The sequence below is a fragment of the Pyrus communis genome, chromosome 10, assembly GCF_963583255.1.
Source record: "Pyrus communis chromosome 10, drPyrComm1.1, whole genome shotgun sequence".
Taxonomy (NCBI): Eukaryota; Viridiplantae; Streptophyta; class Magnoliopsida; order Rosales; family Rosaceae; genus Pyrus; species Pyrus communis.
In genome coordinates this window covers 23,887,485-23,910,125 of record NC_084812.1, presented here as the reverse complement: position 1 = coordinate 23,910,125, position 22,641 = coordinate 23,887,485, and the positions used below count along the sequence as shown (strand labels likewise).

The 22,641-nt window shown below is 37.8% G+C and overlaps 3 protein-coding genes across 3 annotated transcripts; 2 read left to right on the top strand and 1 right to left on the bottom strand.

Annotated features, from left to right (window-relative positions):
- Positions 1-1,397: 1,397 nt before the first annotated feature.
- LOC137747368 (ATP-dependent Clp protease proteolytic subunit 3, chloroplastic-like) lies at positions 1,398-10,168 on the bottom strand. The gene is made up of 5 exons (XM_068487467.1): positions 9,760-10,168; positions 9,285-9,399; positions 2,711-2,886; positions 1,933-2,028; positions 1,398-1,847 (listed from the first exon to the last, which is right to left on the bottom strand). Exons 1-5 carry the CDS (start codon positions 10,069-10,071, stop codon positions 1,584-1,586), a joined length of 963 nt encoding a protein of 320 aa, XP_068343568.1. The 5' UTR covers positions 10,072-10,168; the 3' UTR covers positions 1,398-1,583.
- A 2,188-nt stretch (positions 10,169-12,356) lies between these two features.
- LOC137747609 (uncharacterized) lies at positions 12,357-19,241 on the top strand. The gene is made up of 7 exons (XM_068487747.1): positions 12,357-12,811; positions 13,601-13,800; positions 14,561-15,205; positions 16,144-16,294; positions 16,559-16,735; positions 17,281-17,450; positions 18,656-19,241. Exons 1-7 carry the CDS (start codon positions 12,511-12,513, stop codon positions 18,755-18,757), a joined length of 1,746 nt encoding a protein of 581 aa, XP_068343848.1. The 5' UTR covers positions 12,357-12,510; the 3' UTR covers positions 18,758-19,241.
- A 1,275-nt stretch (positions 19,242-20,516) lies between these two features.
- LOC137747191 (cysteine proteinase inhibitor 6-like) lies at positions 20,517-22,536 on the top strand. Its single transcript, XM_068487241.1, has 3 exons — positions 20,517-20,792; positions 20,890-21,261; positions 22,148-22,536. Exons 1-3 carry the CDS (start codon positions 20,565-20,567, stop codon positions 22,283-22,285), a joined length of 738 nt encoding a protein of 245 aa, XP_068343342.1. The 5' UTR covers positions 20,517-20,564; the 3' UTR covers positions 22,286-22,536.
- The last annotated feature ends 105 nt before the right edge of the window (positions 22,537-22,641 follow it).

Genomic DNA, 22,641 nt, shown 5'->3' with positions numbered 1-22,641 from the left:
CAGTGAAATGGGTCAGCCAGGCCCAGACCATGAGAGAAAAGGCTCAATGAAGAGAATATGACTCAAATTTAATGGGGGACAAGTTTCACAACTCAAACAAATTACATTACAGTGTTGTTATTAGCACTCTGAAAATGTCATTTTACATTTTTTCGTATACGAATTTTCTCGTGATTTTGTCAGTTTTGGAACCAATGATGACCTTTATGAGGTTTCAATGACACAACTCCCATAAAATAAAACTTAATGAGACATTTGTTTAGGGTTGCAATTCTGGAATTCCTCTTTAGCAACATGCGTTTCAAACCGAATATTTCGCAATTTCCCTGCACTTGCAAAAGGAGTGCGGAAGGGTAAATTGAGTGTGATAAGATCTTGTTCATCCCGACTCTAACTTTTTGTTTCCGTATTGAAACAAGGGCTTGTTAAGCGATCAATGTAAAGTGTGTTATATTTTATTGTACCAGTTAGTTATCGCACGCAGCTCGCATTATATGTTTTAGGTTTTAACCTAAACTTGTACAACAACTCTATACTGCAAAGTAATCAACATGTTAGTTGAATTGAAGCACCGTGCTTGTACGTATTAGACGAGACCTTGAGACCTTACTCCACCGGCATTGTCCTCTTGTCTTGGAGGTTCTTTTGAAGTTACCACATATGGCATCACAAGCGCAACTTGATCTTGATGTTGCATGAAAGGTTTTGCTATCAATCTTCATGTTGGTTTAGTTACGGAGGCGAGTTACTGAACACAGCTCAGCTCCTCACAACTACTTAATTGTAAATCATAAACTGACATATTCACTCAAATTGTAATTTGTTTAGTAAACTCAAAGCGATACGTTTAGATACTTCTTTGCTGGGTTAGGCCTTTCGCGTGTTACGCCAGAACACTTATCGCCGATGTTGCTATACTTGTGACTGGCGACGCTATTTGGCGAGCCAGATATCGGAGTATCGTTAGTTTGGTCTGTCTCTAAAGAAAAAACTCGTGCGAATGAACATAGACAAACAAGAAAAGGTCCAAACGCATCCCCATTCCTCTAGCCGGAGGGTTTTAGCCAGCAAAGTACCGAATGAACATAGCCAAACACTTAACAAGTTTGCCGTTTTACTCTTGCCAAAACTCTACGCCACTAACGAGGAGTATGCACCACCGATAAGATAGAGGGCGGAGAAGAAAGGATTTGGATCCTCTCCTAAGCTAATGGAGAGGTTCCTGCTAACCCATCATCGTGGGCCGTTGAATTTTTATCCAACGGCTACAAACAGAGGGGTCCCTTTAAAGTTATAATAATTGTAGCCGTTAAATAAAAATCCAACGGTCCACGATGATGGGTCAGGAGGATTCTCTCCATTAGCTCAGGAGAGGATCCAAATCCGAGAAGAAATTCTGTGAAACATCTAAATGTGCCCTTTCCGACACGTAAAATTGAGAAATATGTCAATCTCCGAGCAGATATTGAATAATCTACTTTCACTATTTGACAAATGACCTACGTTACAATACTATGAGGAGTGAGCATTACAACATAATCAAAATAAACCAGAGGTAAAAAGCACAAGACTAGTGTAATGTTTCATGTAGCAGCGGGTGCTTCCTTTTCCTTCTCAGCCTCTCTCCCATTGTCGGAAAATCTTTGCTCTGAGGGCAAGTTCTTTCTCGATTTCTTGCTCCCTTCAACTTTCCATTGATCCCAGACTCGTGTTCTGGGTGGTGGTGTGAAATCTCCTACGGGCGCAACTAAGCCTGGCTTTCCATCATCGATAACGAAATCAATCAACCCGTAATCCTTAGCTTCCCAAGGATTCATGAAATTATCACGGTCTGTGTCCTCTTCAATCTGCACCAACAAAATAAACTTAAAAAAAGGGGAAGGAGACCCTCACAGAATATTTACTATGGAGAGATCTTATCTGATGCCTGACCTGCTCTAAAGGCTTCCCTGTGATTCTTGAAAATATTTTGTTCAATTTAATCTTGTGGTACACCATTTCTCTGATTCGAATACCCATTTCCGTTGCCTGAACTCACATGAAATGCCGATAAATGTATCAGCCTTGTAAACAAAAAACAATATCTTAACAGCATATTCAAACAATATGTATGCGTCCTCCATGAAATAGGTAATGCATGCATCATATGTTAAATACCAAAAGTTTGGCCATCGTTGTAAAAATAAAATAAATCTAAATGAGAACTTCCCAAGTACATAATCTAAGAGCATATCTGCATTGTTCTACCTTCCTGTGCATTAAAAAGAACATCAAATTTTCCAATCAAAATAGAACGTAGATTCTTACAAAAAATCAAATTGATGAAGTAATGTTCTGAAAGAAGATGCTTACTAGCATAGACCATACTTCAAACCAGAGACCATCAGGCTGGGGTGAGCTAATACAAACTTAAAGAACAATGGTCGTCTATAACTTTGCAAGAACAACATATGATAATATATACCATGCCTCAAGCCCGAGACTATCAGGCTTGGGGAAACTAAGTTTGTAAATGCATCTTAAGCAATTAATGGTCAGCTACAACTTCCTAATAAAAACACTAGATAACATCATCTACATGCAGTAGAATCAAGGATAAAGATTTTGGTATCCGTGAAAAGCCAGATTTATAATCATATTGAAAACATTATGGAAAACAAACAGTACTCATAAACATGGACATCAACAGAAGCAGATAACAAGCAATTACTTTTCCTCCTGCCGTTCCAAGGGGTTGATGGATCATCACTCTTGCATTGGGCATGCAGAATCTCTTTCCTTTAGAACCTGCAGCAAGGAGAAAGGCCCCCATAGAAGCAGCAAGCCCCAGGCAAACAGTTGAAACATCTGCCTTGCACAATTTCATTGCATCATATATTCCCATTCCTACAAGATGGGGCAGGTTGGTAAGAACATAAAAGAAGAAAAATGTGGAGAACTTTAAAAAGAAAAAAACAACTCAATCCAACACACGTCGCATCACAATAACAAGGGAGGGGGGTGAGGCTAAAGCTGGAGAACAGCTACTTTGCTTCCCAAAAGCAGAAATAGTTAGAAACTTTTTCAATTATTTTATTTGTTTTCAGCAAAACTCATTCAATCTTTTCATTGACACTAGCCTACTCAGCCCTCTGTCCTCTTTCCTTTCCACAAAAATTTCCCGTCCTCTATCTCATTCAAATTTCAATACGCATTATGCATAACAACGGATAAACTGTTGGACTTTCAGATAAAAGAACCATGTGGACTCAAAACAAAACCCCACGTCAAACATATATCTCACTCCAATTTTGTTCGATGTTACAAAATGTACCCAAACATCAAACCATACATATCTTCTTTGTTCCACACAGTAATCAACTTAGAATCTCCCTCCTCATACTAGTATCACTTGTTAGTTTCTTGTGTTGTTGTTTCTTTTTTAATTCATTGTTGCTTGTCTAATTCCCCTAGGTAATCATTTTTGTCCCTTACACTAAAATCGTCTTCACATTGGTTTTTATAAGAATATAGAATATGCCTTTGGGGAGCAGACTCACTCTATCCCCAAGCTAATCATCTTTGTTTTTCTTTGTATTTCCCTAGCATGTCAAGTTCTTGTTTACTATCATCATTTTATAACTTTATAAACAAAATTTAGTCTATTCCCAACCAAACCTTTTGCTCGCTACACCTTGCTCACCTACATTAATCTTTTTTACTATGTACTTCAGGCAACTATAGATTTCCAAAACCTGTCGTGTAGTGGTTTACACTGGGAAGAATTGGACTAAAAGTTCAAAATAATATATGGATATATCGATTCCATTGCACAAACTATCCACCATCCGTGGTAGGTGCTATTGAAGTGTTTTTGTAGAAACTAAAGAGTATGCATGATATATATCCTTGAGGTTACTCAAAATGAGTATTTAATATAAAAGATATCATAGCTTCTACATACTACTGACTCGAATATTAAAAAAAAAAAAAAAATCAAGAAAAAAAAAATTTGATGCAAATCCTAGTTATAAAGTGTGGTGGTTAAATCGTTTTGCATAATCAATGACCATGCGCACACACCCTTGAGCTTCCTCAATTAAATTAGACAAAAAGATTATGAAATATGCAATTGCTTGGATTCAACACATAATTAGAAATTGACAGATTTTATAAATAAACAACACTAGGGGCTGGTCAATTCATACCCTACTTTTAATTATCAAGTTGTTATTGTTACATGTCAATAGAAATCAATGGTGTATTGTTTTAACTACGCTCTCATATCCAAAGCAGAAGAAAAGAAAATCAATAAAAAGAAATGGACAATCGGATCAAAAAGTCAAAACTTATCTTCACAAGGCACACAAAATATATTTATAATAAAATTATACGAACGATATTTTTTTGGTAATGACTTTTTCATATAAGCCATAGACATTGCTCATATCCAAAGGCACCATATATGGCAGAAAACTTAGGAGAAACAGTTGAAACACTTTTCTAGTAGGAAAAAACTCAAAATATTTTTACACGTAGGATGGGAAAAAGAAATCTAAACACTTTTTTCTTGTAGAAAACTCTAAAATCAAAGGAACATAATGCAATTACTTTGTGTCTGCATTCTGAAAGTTTAGTGATTCCATAGGCTTTAAAGAATATCAACAATGACACAGATAGTTATCTCTACTTCTCAACTCTCTTTCATTTTTTTTCTCTTCAATTTTTTTCTCTTCAAAATCCAAGAAGAAAAAGGAAAAGAAGGAAGGTTGCTTCGAATGTGGTTCAGCCGATCATTGGAAGAGGAACTGCAAGATTTGGAAAGAAAAGAAAGCCAAGATGGAAGGAAGCTCAGGTTCCGCTAGTGCAGTCACCGAACATGAGAGTGACGAGGAACTTCTTTCGGTAACATCGGGCTCCAAGGCTTTCAATTGGATTTTGGATACTGGATGCACGTTTCATATGTGTGCAGTAAAAGAATGGTTCGATACTTTCAAAGGAGTCAGCAGCGGGGAAGTCTTAATGGGGGATGATTCTTCATGTCCTGTAAGAGGAATCGGCACTGTTCGAATCTGAATGTTCGATGGGATGATACGAGCTTTAGGGAACGTCAGGTATGTCCCTAGACTAAGAAAGAATTTGATTTCCTTGGGTACTTTAGATGAGGCCGGTTATGGGTACAAGTCTAAAAAAGGAAGACTCAGGGTAACCAAAGGATTGCTAGTGGTAATGCGGGGTGACCTACAACCCAATAAGTTGTACAAGTTAATTGGGACCACTATAGTCGGGGGAGCAGCTGTTTCTGTAAATCAAAGTATAGAAGACAAGACTGAACTATGGCATCATAGGCTCGGGCACATAAGCCAGAAGGGATTGCAAGAATTACACAAGCAAGGCCTGTTGGAAGGCGTGTCAGCTTGCAAACTGGACTTTTGTGAATACTGTGTTCTTGGGAAGCAAAGAAAGGTATCATTCGCAAGTAGCAGTGCAGATAGCCGAAGTAAGGAGCAACTCAGCTATATTCACTCAGATGTTTGGGGTCCTGCTCCAACTAAATCAAATGGTGGAGCCAGGTATTTTTTTACTTTCATGGATGATTTTTCTAGGAAGGTTTGGATTTATTTCATGAAGCAGAAATCCGAGGTTTTTGCAAAGTTCAAGGAATGGAAAACAGAAACCGAGAATCAAACTGGAAGAAAGATCAAGTATCTGAGAAGTGACAATGGAGGTGAATATACAAGTAATGAGTTCACCGATTACTGCAAGCAGGAAGGCATCATAAGGCACTTCACAGTAAAGAAGAATCCCCAACAAAATGGAGTTGCTGAGAGGATGAACCGAACTCTCATGGAGAGAGAAAGGAGCATGCGATTTCATGCAGGATTGCCTGATGGTTTTTGGGCAGAGGCTGTTAATCATGCAAGTTATTTGATTAACAGATCACCATCTACAGTTCTCGGTTTTAAGAGTGCAGAAGAGGTATGGTCTGAGAAGCCGGTGGATTATTCCAAGCTCAGGGTGTTCGGCTGTAGTGCTTATGCACATATTCCAAGTGATGAAAGGTCCAAGCTCAAACCGAAGTCTATACATTGCATATTCCTAGGTTTTGAGAAAGGAGTGAAGGGTTTCAAGCTTTGGGATTTCAACAACAGGAAAAAGGTTGTCAGTCGAGATGTTGTCTTTGATGAGACAACCATGCCTCTGAATAAAGTCGAGAGCAGTAGGGAGAAGAAGGATGATGCTGGAATTGAAGCAACAAAGATTCCGTTAATCAGTTCAGATGAAGAAGAAGCTTAGGTGGAGCAAATTGAGCAAGAGGCCGAATCTGATGGTTTTGAGGAAGAAGAAGAGCATCAGCATCATTCACCAGTTAGGAATCAGGTGGAGCAAGAAACAGGACAGATTGAAGGTACTCCAATCCGCCAGATATCCCAAAGGAGTCAAACTCCACCCAACAATCCACCTGCATTCCAAAGATGCATAGCACTGGACAAACCTAAGCGGAACAAGAAGAAACTTGACAGGTTTGGGTTTGACCAAAACGAAGTTAATTATGCTCTTAACATTAGTCAAGGAGATCCGACTACTTATCGAGAAGCTATAGCAAGTGATGAGCGAGATAGTTGGATAAGTGCTATGACAGAGGAAATGGAGTCTCTTTACAAGAACTCTGTTTGGGAGTTGGTTCCTAAACCCAAAGACAGAAAGCTAGTTGGATGCAAGTGGGTATTTAGGAAAAAGGAAGGACTACATGAACAAGATGCCGTGAGATTCAAAGCAAGGCTCGTGGCTAAGGGGTACTCACAAAAGGAAGGGGTGGATTATGATGAGATCTTTTCACCTGTAGTCAAGCATACTTCTATCCGATTGCTTTTAGCAATGGCAGCTCAGCATGACATGGAGATTGAGCAGATGGATGTGAAGACAGCGTTTCTTCATGGGGATTTAGAGGAGACGATATTCATGGCTCAACCAGAAGGGTTTGTTGAATATGGGAAAGAAAACCTAGTATGTCAGCTAAGGAAGTCCCTGTATGGCCTGAAACAGTCTCCAAGACAGTGGTACAAGAGGTTTGATTCATTCATGCTGAAAATTAATTTTAGAAGGTGTTTGTATGACTGTTGTGTGTACTATCATGTGTTCCAAGATGGGATGATCATATTGCTATTGCTATATGTGGATGACATGTTAATTGCTTGTCAAGACAAGTCTAGAATTCAAGACTTGAAAAGGATGTTGAGCGAGGAGTTCGACATGAAGGATCTAGGTGCCGCACAGAAGATCCTTGGCATGGAAATTCAGAGAGATAGGACCGCTGGAAGGATTTGGATATCACAAGCCAAGTATATTCAGAAGGTTCTTGAGAAGTTCAACATGCAAGAAGCAAAGGTAGTTTCGACTCCTTTGGCAGCTCACTTCAGGTTAAGTGGACAACAGTGTCCTACGTCCGAGGAAGAGCAACAAGAAATGAAGAAGGTGCCTTATGCTAATGCCGTGGGCTGCCTCATGTATGCAATGGTATGCACACGTCCTGACATAGCTCAAGCAATCAGTGTTGTTTCCAGATACATGGCAAATCCAGGAAAGCAACATTGGGATGCAGTCAAGTGGATTTTGCGTTATTTGAAGGGTTCTTGGCGACAAAGGATTATGTTTGAGAAGCAAAAGGAAAATGCAGGGGTGTTAGGATATGTGGATGCCGATTATGCAGGGGACTTGGACAAGAGAAGGTCAACTTCTGGTTATGTGTTTACATGCGCAAGAGGACCAATCAGTTGGAGGGCACTACTGCAACCAATTACAGCTTTATCGACCACAGAGGCAGAGTATATTGCATTGGCCGAAGCTGGAAAGGAAGCAATTTGGCTTAGTGGCTTGGTAAGTCAAATGGGAATCACTCAAGATTGTGTGAAGCTTAAGTGTGATAGTCAAAGTGCCATTCACTTGGCAAAGAATCAGGTTTTTTCTGGAAGATCAAAGCACATTGAAGCAAGATATCACAGAATCAGAGATTGGGTGGAGTCTAAGGAAATTTGGATTGAAAAGGTTCATACGGATGACAATGCCGCAGATTTCCTTACAAAGATAGTGCCAGCCAAGAAGTTCAAGCATTGTTTGAACTTGATCAATCTCGTTGATTGATTAAAGTGGAGCACCTCCTCACCTGAGGTGCAATGAGGCAAGAAGGAGGTTGCCAAGGTGAAGACTCTTGAAGTTTTTCCAGAGCTACTTCAAGAAGGTTCAAAGATACTCTGGGGTGCAAACGATCAAGACTTGGTTTGACTCACCAAGGTGGAGATTGTTAGTTTTTGGCTCGTCAATTTGTGTCCTTTTCTGTTTAGGATTGTTTTAGGGAAAGGGTGCGCCAATTCTTCTCCTAAAAGGGCTAGGAAAGAATCTTAGTTTCCTTATTCAATGTAGATTAGAAATCCTAGAAGTCTATTTGGAATTGGAAAGGAAGTCTAAATTCCTATTCCACTTAGAATAGGAATTATAATCTGTAAAGGACATGTAAGCCAACCCTATATCTATAAATAGGGTGCGGCAAGGCTGATTTTCAGCAGAGAGAAAACAGCCAAACAGCAGAGAGGTTTGAGATTAGTTCTAGGGTTTGCATAAGTTCTGTAATCTCTATTATTAATCAAAGAAGCGGTGATTTCTCTACCTAGGGAAATCACAACTGGATGTAGGCATAAGTTCTGCCGAACCAGTATAATTCTTGTGTGTTTCTAAGTTTTCTATATTTGCTAGTTTAGTCTATTGCCGTTGGTTATATCAAAGAACAAGGTCCAGTGTGCGGGGTTTTTTCAACAGTTGCTGCTACCAGCCAAGCCATCAGACATTGTACAGCCCAATCCGAGATAATAATTGTAATGATCAATAGCTACAAGTAAGTAGAAATTACATCAAAGTTTACCGTTCGTGGTTTTGCAGCACACTTACTCAAGTCAATATATTACTTCCTTTACATTGATGGCAGTTTATTCTTCCAGTGCTCTCCTTTTAACATTTCCTCATCCATTATGTTGCAAAAATAAGGTAGTAAATATATGCAATCCTTTGTGCTTTGTTACCAAAGCCTGGCGTTATGATATGCTGCTCTCATTTACTATTTAACTTGCATGCCAATGCTTTAAGTTATGTTACAATTGTACAATTGAAAATTGATTTACCTACTTATGTAATAACAATATGTAGTTTTTTGTATGTCTTGTTATCTCCAATACCAGGGATATATTAGAATCAAAGGCAATGAAATAAGAGAGGTGCCAGGATCAAACATGCCGAATATATTTAAAACATACCAGCAGTAACAGAACCACCGGGCGAATTGATAAACAATTTAATGTCCTTTTTGGGGTCCTCAGCATCTAGAAATAGAAGTTGGCTTATGATCAAATCCGCGGTCATGTCATCTACCTGCCCACGGGCGGAAAATGAAGAGAGAGTTAAATAAAGCAACGCTTCTTCTTCATAAGTTAGTAAACACAAACAAACACACAGTAATCCCCTCAAATTTCTAACTCCTAACTTTCAAGTTTCAACAAACAGAAAAAAGTGCAAATTTACATACAAGTTCAGTCTTCTAGTAAATAAGAAATACAAACACACAGTAATCCCATCAAAATTCTGAACTTTTAACTTTCAAAAAACAGTAAAGAGTGCAAATTTCACAAGTAGCAGCAAACCCCATGTCGAAAAATTAGATACTGATGCAAGAAAACCAAAATTGAGAGAGAGAGAGAGAGAGAGAGAGAGAGGGAGGGAGGGAGGGAAAACCTGAGAACCCAGAAAGATGATTCTCTGACGGAGAAGCATGTTGGTGGTATCGAGCTCTTCAAATCTGGGCAGCCTTGGAGCCGAAGTAGTAGCTGACGGAAAATCCCAACTGCTCGACAAGGTCAGTCTTGGGGGAGACGAGCTCTTCATGGCCTTAATTACACAGAAGCCATTGCTTCTCCGACGGCAACTGGTAATACTATTGCGGCAGCTGCTGCTGTTGAGGGCAGTGCCCCTCACAATCCGTGCAATGGGCACTTGGGTTTGTGAAGAACACGGCGGCCTTGAAGCTGTGGCTGCGTACGTCATCATCTCTCTCTGTGAGTGTGCTTTCTCTCTCTTCTTTGCTTCTAAGCTTTTTTTCCTTTATCTCTGTTTTTTCCTGGAAAAATTGGGATGGATGGAAAAATGAAAGAGCTTTTTCGACAAAGAGGACAACTGCCAAATCCGCCTTTTTAAGAAGGGCCGGCGCCCAAATGGGCTGGGCTCGGATTAGCCCCGGCTGGTAATTAAGTTTTAAGTTTTGATTAGGTTTTAATTTAACTTTTCAAAACTTACAAGTCAAATAATACGTTTTAGAGTAAGGCCCGGTCGGTAATCTACCTTTTTCTTTTCAAAACAAGCTGCTTAACTCTAATTTTAAAGTTTTGTCACTTAAAATTGCGTCCATTGAAAACAACTCAATTTGGGATTGCACTAATACTGCAAAAGTTGAAGGGTATATTTATTGATTTGTCCTTTGAAACTGCCTTTTACCATCTGAAGCTAGATTTCTTACTTTATCATTTGAAATTGTCAAAAATCGAGTCAGTTTGCCCTATATACATGTAGACGTTAAATGAAAGGGCAGTGCAGGCATTTCATATCATGCTAGTAGAGATGAGTCATTATTATTGACGAGGTATGAAATTTTCAAACTTACAACTCTAAAATTGTTAAATTTCTATTAGTGTGGACATAAATGAGGTCAAATGACCTAATTTTGATAGTTTTAAAAGATATGTGAGGTAAAAAGACGAATTCAATTTTTTTTTTACCCAAAATGAGTGTGGCCTCTCTGTGGTTCAATTGTTGACTAACAAGTATTTAAAAACTTACCTTTTATTAACTTTACTGTCATAAACTTAAGGGTGACTTTGGATGTGGTCCCTATTTATCAACATTCTTTGATTGAAACCTTGTTGGTTTTCAATTTTTGATTGAAGTTTCTGAAATTAATATAATAATACATTTCTATGTAGGTTATTATAATTTTAAATTAAAATTTGATATTTGTAGTTATATTAATGGGACTTTAAATAAAATACATGATTTGTGTGGAATTGAAAATATTAAAATAAATTATACTTATACATTAAGATAAATTATATTGAAATAAAACCCATGATTTTTCATTACTTATATTAATGACATTTTACATACAAAAAATTGGTAATTTTTATACGGTACATTTTACATACTAAAAGTTGGTACATTTTATACAAAAATGGTGGTACATTTTATATGGAAAAATTGGTACATTTTATATATATATATATATATATATATATATATATAAACAATGTATACATTCAAGATTGAAAAATAGGTTTTACATTAAAAATCGGATACATTTTACATAAAAAAAAAAAAAGGTACTTACAAAAACAAAAATTGGTACATTTTACAATACACAAAGTGAGATTAAATTGGTACATTTTATAACTCTAAAATTGATAAATTTATATCAGTATGGACATAAATAACGTCAAATAACTTAATTTTGACAGTATTAAAAAATAAAGTGAGATTAAAAGACGAGATCAAATTTTTTTATTCGAAATGAGTGTGATCTCTTTTTGGTTTAATTGTTGACTGACATGTATTTATAAACTTACATTTTCTTAATTTTAATGTCATAGACTTAATATATGTTAAACAATAATTAAGTTACAAACCGTCCTAATGTCAAACAAAAATTAAAGTTAGAGAGTGGCCAAATTCATGTTGGACGCGGATCTCTTGAAAGACAGTACAGAGAGCAAATCAATAAATATAAGGAAGGTTGAAACCAATCAAGTCTTGTCTCCAAGATTATAACTCTACAATTTTTGGCAATGTGCATTTCTTGCTTCATCTTTTGAGACTTCAAACAATCATGTCAGTCATGTTGGTTCAAATGCTCAATTTTCTCGTAATAAAAAAAGGGAAAGAAAAATACACGTACACAAACGTGGCACTTGCAGCACCATTATTCTCGCTTCCAAACAACCAAACAAAACGACACGCGCACACTGAAACAAAAGTCAGACATATCGGCACTTGAAAAGGCAGATTGTCTGTCTTCCCGTCTTATTTTATTTGTCCAGTCACGATTAAGTTACAGTAATATTTTATATATATATTTTTTTTATAAAAAATTAATATAAAATGAGATTTGATATCCACGCATTATAATTTACTTCTCACATATCTTTTTAATTTATAACCGTCGAATCAGATGAATTGAATATAATTAACGAACATAAATTATCAAAAATATGCGACAAGTAAAATAAGATACGTAAATATTACATTCTTATAAAATATTAATGTGGGCTAACGGAGAAGATAGAAATGCACCCAATCAGGAGGGCACACAATCTGCTACGCTTGAAAAGTCCAACTCCCAACTTTCCATCCCTGTATTTCTTGATACTTTATACTTGTTCCGATTACGATCGCACCATTTCTGTTGATCTTGCCCAGTTTCTTCTCCTCTGCTATGAGAAAATGACATCCACTTCTTCTTCTTCCTCGTGCGGATCAAACACCCTCTTCACACTTCTCTTCCATTTCTCGAGATCCGGAGCTTGCGATTCCGACGAAAGTTGCTGCCGAGTTCTTCTCAGAGACTTGGCCGCCAGAGAATTCAATGCCTTCCTTTGGGTTTCCCTCATCGTCGTCACCGCTTTCTTGCTCGCAAGGGTTTTTAAGCTGCTCTGCTTGTGGGTCAAGGCCAGGTCCATCCCCGGCCCGCCGTGCCCTTCCTTCTACGGCCACCACAAGCTCCTTTCCCGCGAAAATTTTACCGGTCTCTATCTCTAATGCATTTTTTGTTATTGGAATTTTTCTGGTTATGTATAGTAGATTAGCTTTGCTGTTGGGTTCGGCTCAACTTCTGCGTTTGGTTGCTGGGATGTTAATGGAAGTGAAAGTTTTGCTTATTGTTCCTGTTTCTGTGTTTTCATCAAAATTTAAAATTGAAGTGGGATTCCAGGAATATAAGCAAACAACGTTTTTGGGTTTTCTAAAAAGTTTTGAACTTGAAGTAGAACAGTAGTAATATGTGTAAAAAAGGTTTCTGGGTTTTCATCAAAATTTAAAATTGAAGTGGAATTCCAGGAATATAAGCAAACAAAGTTTTTGGGTTTTCTAAAAAGTTTTGAACTTGAAGTAGAACAGTAGTAATATGTGTAAAAAAAGGTTTCTGGGTTTTCATCAAAATTTAAAATTGAAATAGAATTCCAGGAATATAAGCAAACACGGTTTTTGGGTTTTCTAAAAAGTTTTGAACTTGAAGTAGAGCAGTAGTAATATGTGTAAAAAAGGTTTCTGGGTTTTCATCAAAATTGAAATTGATGTAGGGCACTACGTATATAAGTTGAAATTTTGAAATTTATGTTGAACACTTGGAATATAAGTTGAAGGAAGGAGAATCGATACAAATTTCGTTGATTTTGTTGAGTTTTCCTAGGTTCCCCTAAACATGAAGAGGTTGAGTAGTAGAAAATACATTTATTTTTTGGTGACTATGAATTTGTGATTTGGATGACAGAGTGAACAATGTAACTGATTACTCTTTTCGTTTGGCGTTGATCAGATGTGCTATCCGGTTTGCACAAGAAATACGGGTCTGTTGTCAAGTTGTGGTTGGGTCCTACTGAGCTATTAGTGTCAATAAAGGATCCAATTCTGATCAAAGAGATGCTACTAAAGGCTGCTGATAAATTGCCTTTGACTGGAAGGGCATTCCATTTGGCCTTTGGAAAGTCAAGCCTCTTTGCTTCTTCTTTTGAGATGGTATGAGCCCCATTTTATGGCTCCTCTTTCTCTGCTTTCTTTACTTTTGTATTTGTGATGCTTAGAAGCTTACTATGTTGTACCGGTGTTTTGTGTCTGCATTGAGATTGTAAAACATTAATGCCAGAAGAGAAAAAAGCCTGTGTTTCTGTTTCTGCACGTAGGTGCTATTACTCCGTGGCATTTTATTGACGGAATGTTAAAGGGAACGAAAAGAAAGCAGTAAAATGACTGCCTTATCAATTATCATCAGCTTATCTGCAGGTCTTACTTGAAACACTTGGGAAAGGACAAAGGGAAGGAAAAGAAAGAAATAAACGAATTTATGGATGTAACAGAACGATTAGTTTGTTGATCTAACCGCTGGTTCTCCTACAGTTTAACTGTAAAATAACAGTCCTCCCCTAACATACTAAAACGATTTTAAAATTAGATATGTTACTGCCTTGTAGAAAGCACGATTTTTTTTTCTTTCCCTAATGTAGTCCCAATTCCTGAACATTGATTGGTCTATACATGTTACATATGGAATCAGTAACTTCAACTAAGCGGGAGCTAATTGATACTATCTGCATACTGTTTATATTCATATGAGAAGTTTATTATCTCCCAAACATAATTTATTATCAATATTTGTTTATCAGGTATGATGGTTTGTCAAAGACTGAATGAAAAACTCCACAACTTTTCTTGTGTGATTATTCCCAATTCCATTTGGCAACATTCATTGTTGTTTGCTGAATGATATTCTCATTTGCAGGTGCAAAAGGGACAGGAAGCACTATTGACAGAATTAAGCGGAAAAATTCTTGAGAGTGAAAATGTGATCCGTAGAAAGGCTGTGGATTCTATCTTGGAGAGGATACAAACTTTTATGGCGAAAGCCAGTGTTGACAGTAAAATGGTTTCTCAACATATGGCTTTTACCATGCTAGGAGCCACACTCTTTGGAGATGCATTTTTAGCTTGGTCTAACGCAACTATCTATGAGGAGCTCCTTATGAAGATAGCTAAGGATGCTCGTCTTTGGGCTTCTTATAATGTTACTCCTGTTTGGAAGCGTGGATTTTGGAAGTACCAGTCTCTGTGCACAAAGCTGAAATGCTTAACGCAAGATATTATTCGACAGTGCAAAATAAACTGCATGCTATTTGGTCAGGATCATAGTCACCGTAGTGAAACAGAAAACTGGGGAAAGGAGTTTGCGTCTGATGGACCATCTTGTTCTGAAGTTGTAATAGTAAATGACCTAATCTTTCAGGAACTTAATGGCCATCTTAATCCAAGGGAAGAAGAACCATGTAGGAATCTTATGGGCATTATGTTTCATGGATGCCTTACCACAGCTGGTTTGATTAATAATATTTTGGTGAGCCTTGTTACACATCCAAAGATACAAGATAAGGTAATCTGCCCTTCTGTCTTCTTTTTGCCTCTCTCTCCATTGCTCTGTCTGTCTCTGTCTGAGTCCTTTCTAGTTAATGTTTCTGCATGAAATTATCCTGTCAAAACTGACATTTGATCTAGTTGACAAGGCACCTCTTTACGTTCTCTTTCTTGGCTCATTGTGCTTCATGTCTTCATTTTACAATTTTTCTGTCTCCGTTTTTGAAGTCCCTCAACACACCCCCCACCAAAAAAATTAAAGCTTCCCCATATTAGAGATGGCTCTCGCTAATGAGAATAATAGTGATAGTTCATTATAATTTTTTGAGTTATAATGATAATTTATTATTCTTATTACAATTCTATTCATTAGATAGTAGATAGGTTTCATGTGTTATTACGTATTCATCTTAAGCAGTATCAGTTTGAGTGACTATATAAGACAATCACTACTCATCATTGTAGGAATGAAAACTCAAAATGATATATTGACCAATGTTTTGAAAATTAAACTGATTGGCATGTCCAAACTGAGTCAAATACAGAGGTTGTGGTGGGACAACCGGCAATTTTATATGGTACTTTTTTGTATAAATGGTCACTTGGGCTGCAGAACTGAGAATGGATTACTTTATTTTATCAAAAGCCTATCCAACACTACTAACCCATGTATTGATATGTAGGGTGCTGATCACCCGTGCCATGTGACATCACGTATCTGTGACATTGTGCAGGCAATCAGAATTCTTGACATATATCATAACTTTGCTAGGGTAGTTGTCTTTCATAGTGGCACAGGGAAATTCATGGCTAGTCTGGTTGTAACTTTGGAGACCCCTTTAAGTAAACATGTTAGAAAATCTACTGGGTTTTTGTGATATTGATGATCGTGCTTTTGTGTGCATCACAAGCATTAACTTGTTATTGTCCTAAATTTCTTTATTTATGTTTCCAAAGATCTACTCGGAGATAACTATGGCACGATATAGTTCAATGGAAGAAGGCCAACTGGATATTCATAAGTTGGTTTTATTACTGGCAACTGTTTACGAATCTGCTCGTCTTGTGCCACCTGGATCTTTGATACAGAGATGTTCTCTCAAACATGGTAAAACTTCTAATCAATTTCTTAGAAGCTTAATTTTCTGTATCGAGATATCACTCACTCTACATCTCTGTTTTTGTGTGTTGTGTGTGAATGCCGTTCAGACAATGCTCCTTGAGATTCTTACTTATCTTTAGTTGCAGCATACCCAATTGTGGTGCTAAGTTCAACATCATCTACCCCCTCTTCCCTCTTCCATGATGGTTGTGATTTCATTTTTTACTAGAATAGGTGTTTAAATTGATTTTCTTTCTTTTCTCTTTGAAGACTTGAATCTTAAAGGTGGTGCAACCATACCAGCTGGAGCAGGGGTGGTTGTACCCGTACAGCTGGTACAGATGGATGATTACAACTGGGGAAGTGATGCTGGTGAATTTAATCCATATCGCTTTTTAGCGAAGTCTAGAGAGGGATCTGATATATTGCTCAATAAATCATTCTCAGGTTTCATTCCTACCCATTCCCATGATGTGTATATAGTTTTCAAGTTCCCTACAGTACATTTTCAGTTATACCAGTATTAACTAATCATACTTTGCCCTTCCCATTTTTTTTTGCAAATGCAGCAGCAGTATATGGCTTTTACTTTATTATATCATTTACCCTTTCCAATCTTTTATCCTATTTTGTTACACGACTCGCGGATTTTATATTCAATTTATTCTTGTATAGAACCTGCTTTTTTCACGCGAATTTAAAGTTAGTTTGGATATGAATTGACGCTTCACTGTCCTAAACTGAATGATAGGTAGTTTACTCTGTACAAAATAACCGTAGAGAGAATTTTGTTTGATAGAAGCATCCTTAATAACCCTAGGGAGTTTAATCTCTATAGAATTAGAACCCGCTTTTTCCATGCGAATTTAGAGTTAGCTTGGATATGAATTGACATATTCACTATCCTAAACTACATGATAGGGAGTTTAATCTCTATAATATGTTATAACATGCTCTGTGTGTGACAAAACTTGGTTCTTAATTGTTCTCAGGGCCTGCTGAAAAAATTGTGCATACTGGAGAGAGCTCCTTCGTTTTGAATGATCCAGATAAAAATCCAGCGTTCCTGTCCTTTGGCTCTGGCATGCGTGCCTGCATTGGCCAGAAATTTGTAATTGAAGGAGTTGCAACATTATTCGCTTCATTGCTTGAATTCTATGAGGTTTGTACTGTTTGTTTTTAACTCTCTGTCCGTTTCTCTTTAACTTCCTTTATAAGCAATTTTTGTTTTAAAACTTGCTGCAGAAAGAAATTTACTTTCAATGCTAAACTTGGGATAATGAACTTAGAGTTGAATGTGTTAAGTCCCTGTATCTTTACACTAGTTTTGAATTCCCGACGTCCAATGACAACTATATTTAAAATTGTGATACAGAGGTGAGCTCACAGATGGGCTCTTGGGGGCTTGAATCACATTTTTCAGTTAAAAGTAAATAATTTATACAATAAAATTGTTATTAAGTTCAATTTAAATTGTGATATTCTTCTCATAGTTACCTTTTTCTTACATTGAGTTTTAACTTAATTTTTTCGTAATTTTTGACCTGGAATATTTCTGTCAACAGCGATGTTGAATACCTTATTTTGTCAGCAACCATTTAAGATTTTCCAAGAAAATAATTTTCATCTCTTGTATCTTGCCTTCATTCACTTTCATTAGTAACTTGATACTGAACATTGACCTAACCACTATACTGTTTTATGAGACTGATGTGCCCATGGGGGTGGGAGGGTTTTATAATCGGTGTTTCTTAGGTATTGAGTATCATTCCGAATTGTCAGATCGTTTTCAATTGGTTCCCGCACAAATTGGTTTCTTCTTATCTAGAAGGTCATCAATCATAAAATGGATCAGTTTGATGATTTCGGTGGAAATGCTGCACTATCACTTCAACTGTTGTTTCTTATAAAAGTACCTGTGGTCCTTCTGTAATACAATTTGTTACGAACCGACCTACTATCTAGATTCTCCATCTGGGAGAAACACCATGAGATGAACTCATGTCGCCCTATAACTGTTAATAATATAAGGTTGTGTCTTACGTGGCAAACAAAAAGCACTTGCATGCTTAAACTGGACACGAAACAACTTTCGTCCTAGGAGAGAAGGAATTGTGGACGAAGGAAGGAATTCTGATGTTAGCTTGTGAAACTATTTTTCATCTATTTCTCAATTTTTTTGTCTTACTAACCTACTTTTCACACTCTATACAAAGATTGTTGCAAGGATGTGCACACGACGTAAACATTTTGGGGTTCATATCTCGTTTATATGTTTGTCTTAGATGTATACTTAGTAACAACTGCGTAGTTTTTGCCTTTGCCGTATATCTTGTCTAATGTTGTTTAGTTGTTAATATATTACAGATAAAGCTCCATCAAGAAGCTGAGGAGAAGCCGAAACCAAGCAACTTTGCGTTCCAGCTTCGTTCTAGTTCACAGATAGTATTTGTAAGAAGGGACAGCTGAAAGAACGAGGGAGCAGAAAGTCTGTGCTGTGGATATTTGCTGCTTCGTCGTACGATTCTGCATTCCCAGGTCACTAATAGGAAGACGTCTCCTGTCTAACTTTTCCCCACCCCGGGTTTTGATGACGGGATCTCTTTTCCGCTCGTTAGCTATTACATCGGAGGATGCTACGCGAGTAAGTTTTGTGGCTCGTGTTTTTTTCCTCCATCTTTGTAATAGCACAAGCGCTTGTTTTATGGACGTGCCAGTTTTTAAAATGTTTTCTGTAAGTACTCTGGGACTACCGTTGTAGCAGAGCCTTATCGTTACCCCTATCGTTGAATTTGCAGCTTCAGCTTGTATGTTGAACTTTTTTCTCTCCCGAAACCAAAAGGCCTAAAAAGGGAGTTCATGTGTTTTCAATTAGCTGGGAAAGAACCCAGTAAATATGTATGTTGTACTACTAAATTTTATAGTTACAAATGGCTTTCCCCTGCGTTATATGTTCCCGGCTTTAGCGTTGTTTGTGAGTGCGCCCTCCTTCCCTGGACTCGCCTCCATGGCGAAAGGTACCAATTTCTCATATTCCGATCATCGGAGAAGTTGCATACAATTTGGTGTTAAATTTCATCCCTCCTCCGCATAGAAATTGTATTATCTTGGGTTCACACAAATGGTTCGCAAGCTTTCGTTCTTCTGTACGTCAATGCAGGTATGCATTGCGGTTTAAGCGACATGGATTCACCCGTTAAATACCCCCCAAAGCTGAAAACGATTTCCCAACTCTTCGATTTTTAAGGTCATCTTTAATGGAGGGCTTTAAAGGTATATAAAAAAAAAAAGCTTGATTTGTTAGGAAAACTCATCTCTAGCCAAAGAGGTATCAAGCTAGTCAAACGTAGCTTCCTATTAGTCTTTTTTTGAGAACCAACTCTTCAATTGTAATATTATTTCATTTCAATGCCAAAATTTAAAAATATCCAACTTTAATTTAATTAAATTAATGATTAATTTAAAATATAAATGGTTGAGCAAGCTCTGTTTGAAGATAGCCTTAACTTTAGAAAAGAATCTTGCTGGATAGCCTTAACTTTAGAAAAGATAGCCTTAACTATAGAAATTCCGTGATCGTAACTGTTTATCGTATATCGTGCGATCAGAAATTATTTTAAAATTTAAAATTTAAAATTAAAATTAAATATTATATAATAAAAACTAATTGCACGATGTACAAACACTGCATGGCTGACCCTCTTCGCCCACAAATACTATCATCAAAACAGTCTGTCTTGTACAGAACAATTATCACTCGCTCGGCATGTCATAAGTTTTCGACAGGTACGGTCAGACCCATATGTCTTTCTTGCACCCTCTTCCAAGCATTCGTTCCCAACAAAGTCACTTCCCCTTTGCAAAGTGCCCACAAGGTGTTTGGTGAGAACGAACAAGGATCCCCTCCGGATCCACAAACGAATCATAAGAATCAATTAATCTTATTCGTTCATTGTATATTATACGATCAATTTTTATTAAATATTATTTATATTCAATTTTAAAATTTAAATTTTAAATACTTTCTAATCGCACAACGCACGATATTATACATCCCTCCATAGAGGATCAGGAGATGATCCTTGTCCGTTTGGTGAAATGCCCGACAGAAATGTGGTTGTGTCCAAAACCGCATGGGTTGGGGTTGCTTACAGACTAAGCAAAGTTGGTGCTGGGATCGACACGTGTATGACACGTACCACAAAAATCCCGAGCGCCGAAAGCAATAAATTCCAATCTGCAAGCCCTCGAAAAAACCCCCAAACACAAAACGCAGATGAAATCGGAATCTCATCTCTCACTATTAATCGCTTCCTTCTTCTTCCTCCTCCTCCTCGCATTCTCATCCACCGCCGAAGAATCATCAACCCGAATCGGCTGCGGCCACACCTCCCACCGCAACATGGCCACACTCGGCGGAGTCCACGAATCCCACGGCGCCCAAAACAGCGCCGAAGTTGAAGACCTCGCTCGCTTCGCAGTCCAAGAACACAACAAGAAGGAGGTACTTAGTTTACCCTCCTTCCCTTTTTTTCTTTACCTAATTATGCAACAATTTCGATTAATTTAACGATTTGGTTAATTAAATTATAATTGTGCAGAATGCTCTGCTCGAATTTGTGAGGGTTGTGAAGGCGAAAGAACAGGTGGTTGCCGGAACTCTGCACCATCTGACGATCGAGGCGATCGAGGCCGGCAAGAAGAAGCTGTACCAAGCAAAGGTGTGGGTGAAGCCTTGGATGGGCTTCAAGGAAGTGCAGGAGTTCAAGCACGCTGATGAGGAGGAAACGCCGTCGGTTACCTCTTCCGATCTTGGCGTCAAGCAAGGCGGTCATCCTCCTGGGTGGCAATCTGTGCCGCCGCATGACCCGCAGGTGCAGGATGCGGCTAACCATGCTGTTAAGTCCCTCCAGCAGAAGTCTAATTCCTTGTTGCCTTATGAGCTTCAAGAAGTTGTTCACGCTCAGGCTGAGGTTTGTGCCCTTTCATTTTCCATTTCAGTATTAGGGGTTAGTATTTGTTTTGAATTGGGTATTAAAATCTACCTAAATGCAATTGGAAGAATTGGGTATTGTGGGTAGTTTCTTGTTGTGTTGAATTGCATGCTAAAATTTTTCGAAATGGATTTTGGAGAATTGGGTATTGGGATAGTGTTTGGTTGTGCTAGATTGGCGTTTAATTGCAGTTTGGAGAATTGTATTATTTTGTGTTGAGATCGAGTATGAAAATCAATTTCATTGCAATTTGGAGAACTGGGGATTGGGGGATAGTATTTGGTTGTGTTGGAATGGGGTTCAAGTTCATTTAAATGCACTTTGAGTAGTGTGTTGGAATGGGGTTCAAGTTCATTTAAATGCACTTTGAGTAGTGTGTAATGGGTCCAATATTTGGATGTGTCGAATTGAGTACGAAAAAACCATTAAATGTATTAGAAGATACGATCTCAAGGCAAAAAGTGGTAGAAGATGACCTAGGGAGACTTGGAAAAAAACTCTTAAGAGAAGTCACAAAGTACTGGGAGCTAACGGAACGCCTGGCGCAAAATCAAGTGCAATGGCGTTTTAGGATTCATTTAGTTGACCACATTTAGTGGGATAAGTGGTTGTTGTTGTTGTTGTTGGGATAGGAGGTTTGGATTAGCCTTTAGGCAATTCAGAAGATTAAAACACATTGTTCCCTTGTCAATTTAGAATTCAGTACACACGTCAATTCTTTCGCTCTTTTCTGTTTTGAGGTCTTGCCGTGTTGTACTTCAAAAATAATAGACTCGGTTAAATGTGAATGCTTTCTCTGGACATCATCGTTGAGCTCAGTGGGATCAATATACTGAATTGTTTGTGTGTAAACTATGGGGAGCAGGTGGCAGAAGAGCATGCAAAGTTTAACATGCTTCTGAAGGTGAAGAGGGGAAGCAAAGAAGAGAAGTTTAAAGCCGAAGTGCATAAGAATATGGAAGGCACCTTCAGTCTGAATCAGATGGAGGCAGATCACTCCTAAATCCAAGTAAACTAACTGAATGTGTGTGCACATGCTTTGCTTACCTTTAGTACACCTTGTATGTCCCGATACCGAAGACTAAGCTCTTTTGTGCATCTAAATAATGTGTGTGTTTAAATGCTAATACTACATTAAGCTCCGATAAACCATCTCTAGTTGAGAATGCACTTACAGGAAAACAATGCAAGGTAATGAACAGTTTCTTCTATCTGAAATGATGCTTCGTCCCGCGCTGCCGGGTTATCGGTCAATTTACATTTTTCAATCACCCTTATTGATACTTAATGTAATCATTCGTAGGGAACTTGCAAATAGATTCAGTCTAGCTATATTTAACCTCTTAACTAAACGAAACA

Coding starts and splice junctions, on each gene's coding strand:
- LOC137747368 (XM_068487467.1), bottom strand. CDS start 10,071: ATGATGACGTACGCAGCCACAGCTTCAAGGCCGCCGTGTTCTTCACAA. Junction 2,887..9,284: donor CGGTGGTTCTGTTACTGCTG/GTATGTTTTAAA, acceptor CCCATCTTGTAG/GAATGGGAATATATGATGCA. Junction 2,029..2,710: donor TTGGAACGGCAGGAGGAAAA/GTAATTGCTTGT, acceptor ATGTGAGTTCAG/GCAACGGAAATGGGTATTCG.
- LOC137747609 (XM_068487747.1), top strand. CDS start 12,511: ATGACATCCACTTCTTCTTCTTCCTCGTGCGGATCAAACACCCTCTTC. Junction 13,801..14,560: donor TTGCTTCTTCTTTTGAGATG/GTATGAGCCCCA, acceptor TCTCATTTGCAG/GTGCAAAAGGGACAGGAAGC. Junction 16,736..17,280: donor GCTCAATAAATCATTCTCAG/GTTTCATTCCTA, acceptor AATTGTTCTCAG/GGCCTGCTGAAAAAATTGTG.
- LOC137747191 (XM_068487241.1), top strand. CDS start 20,565: ATGAAATCGGAATCTCATCTCTCACTATTAATCGCTTCCTTCTTCTTC. Junction 20,793..20,889: donor AAGAACACAACAAGAAGGAG/GTACTTAGTTTA, acceptor ATAATTGTGCAG/AATGCTCTGCTCGAATTTGT. Junction 21,262..22,147: donor TTGTTCACGCTCAGGCTGAG/GTTTGTGCCCTT, acceptor TATGGGGAGCAG/GTGGCAGAAGAGCATGCAAA.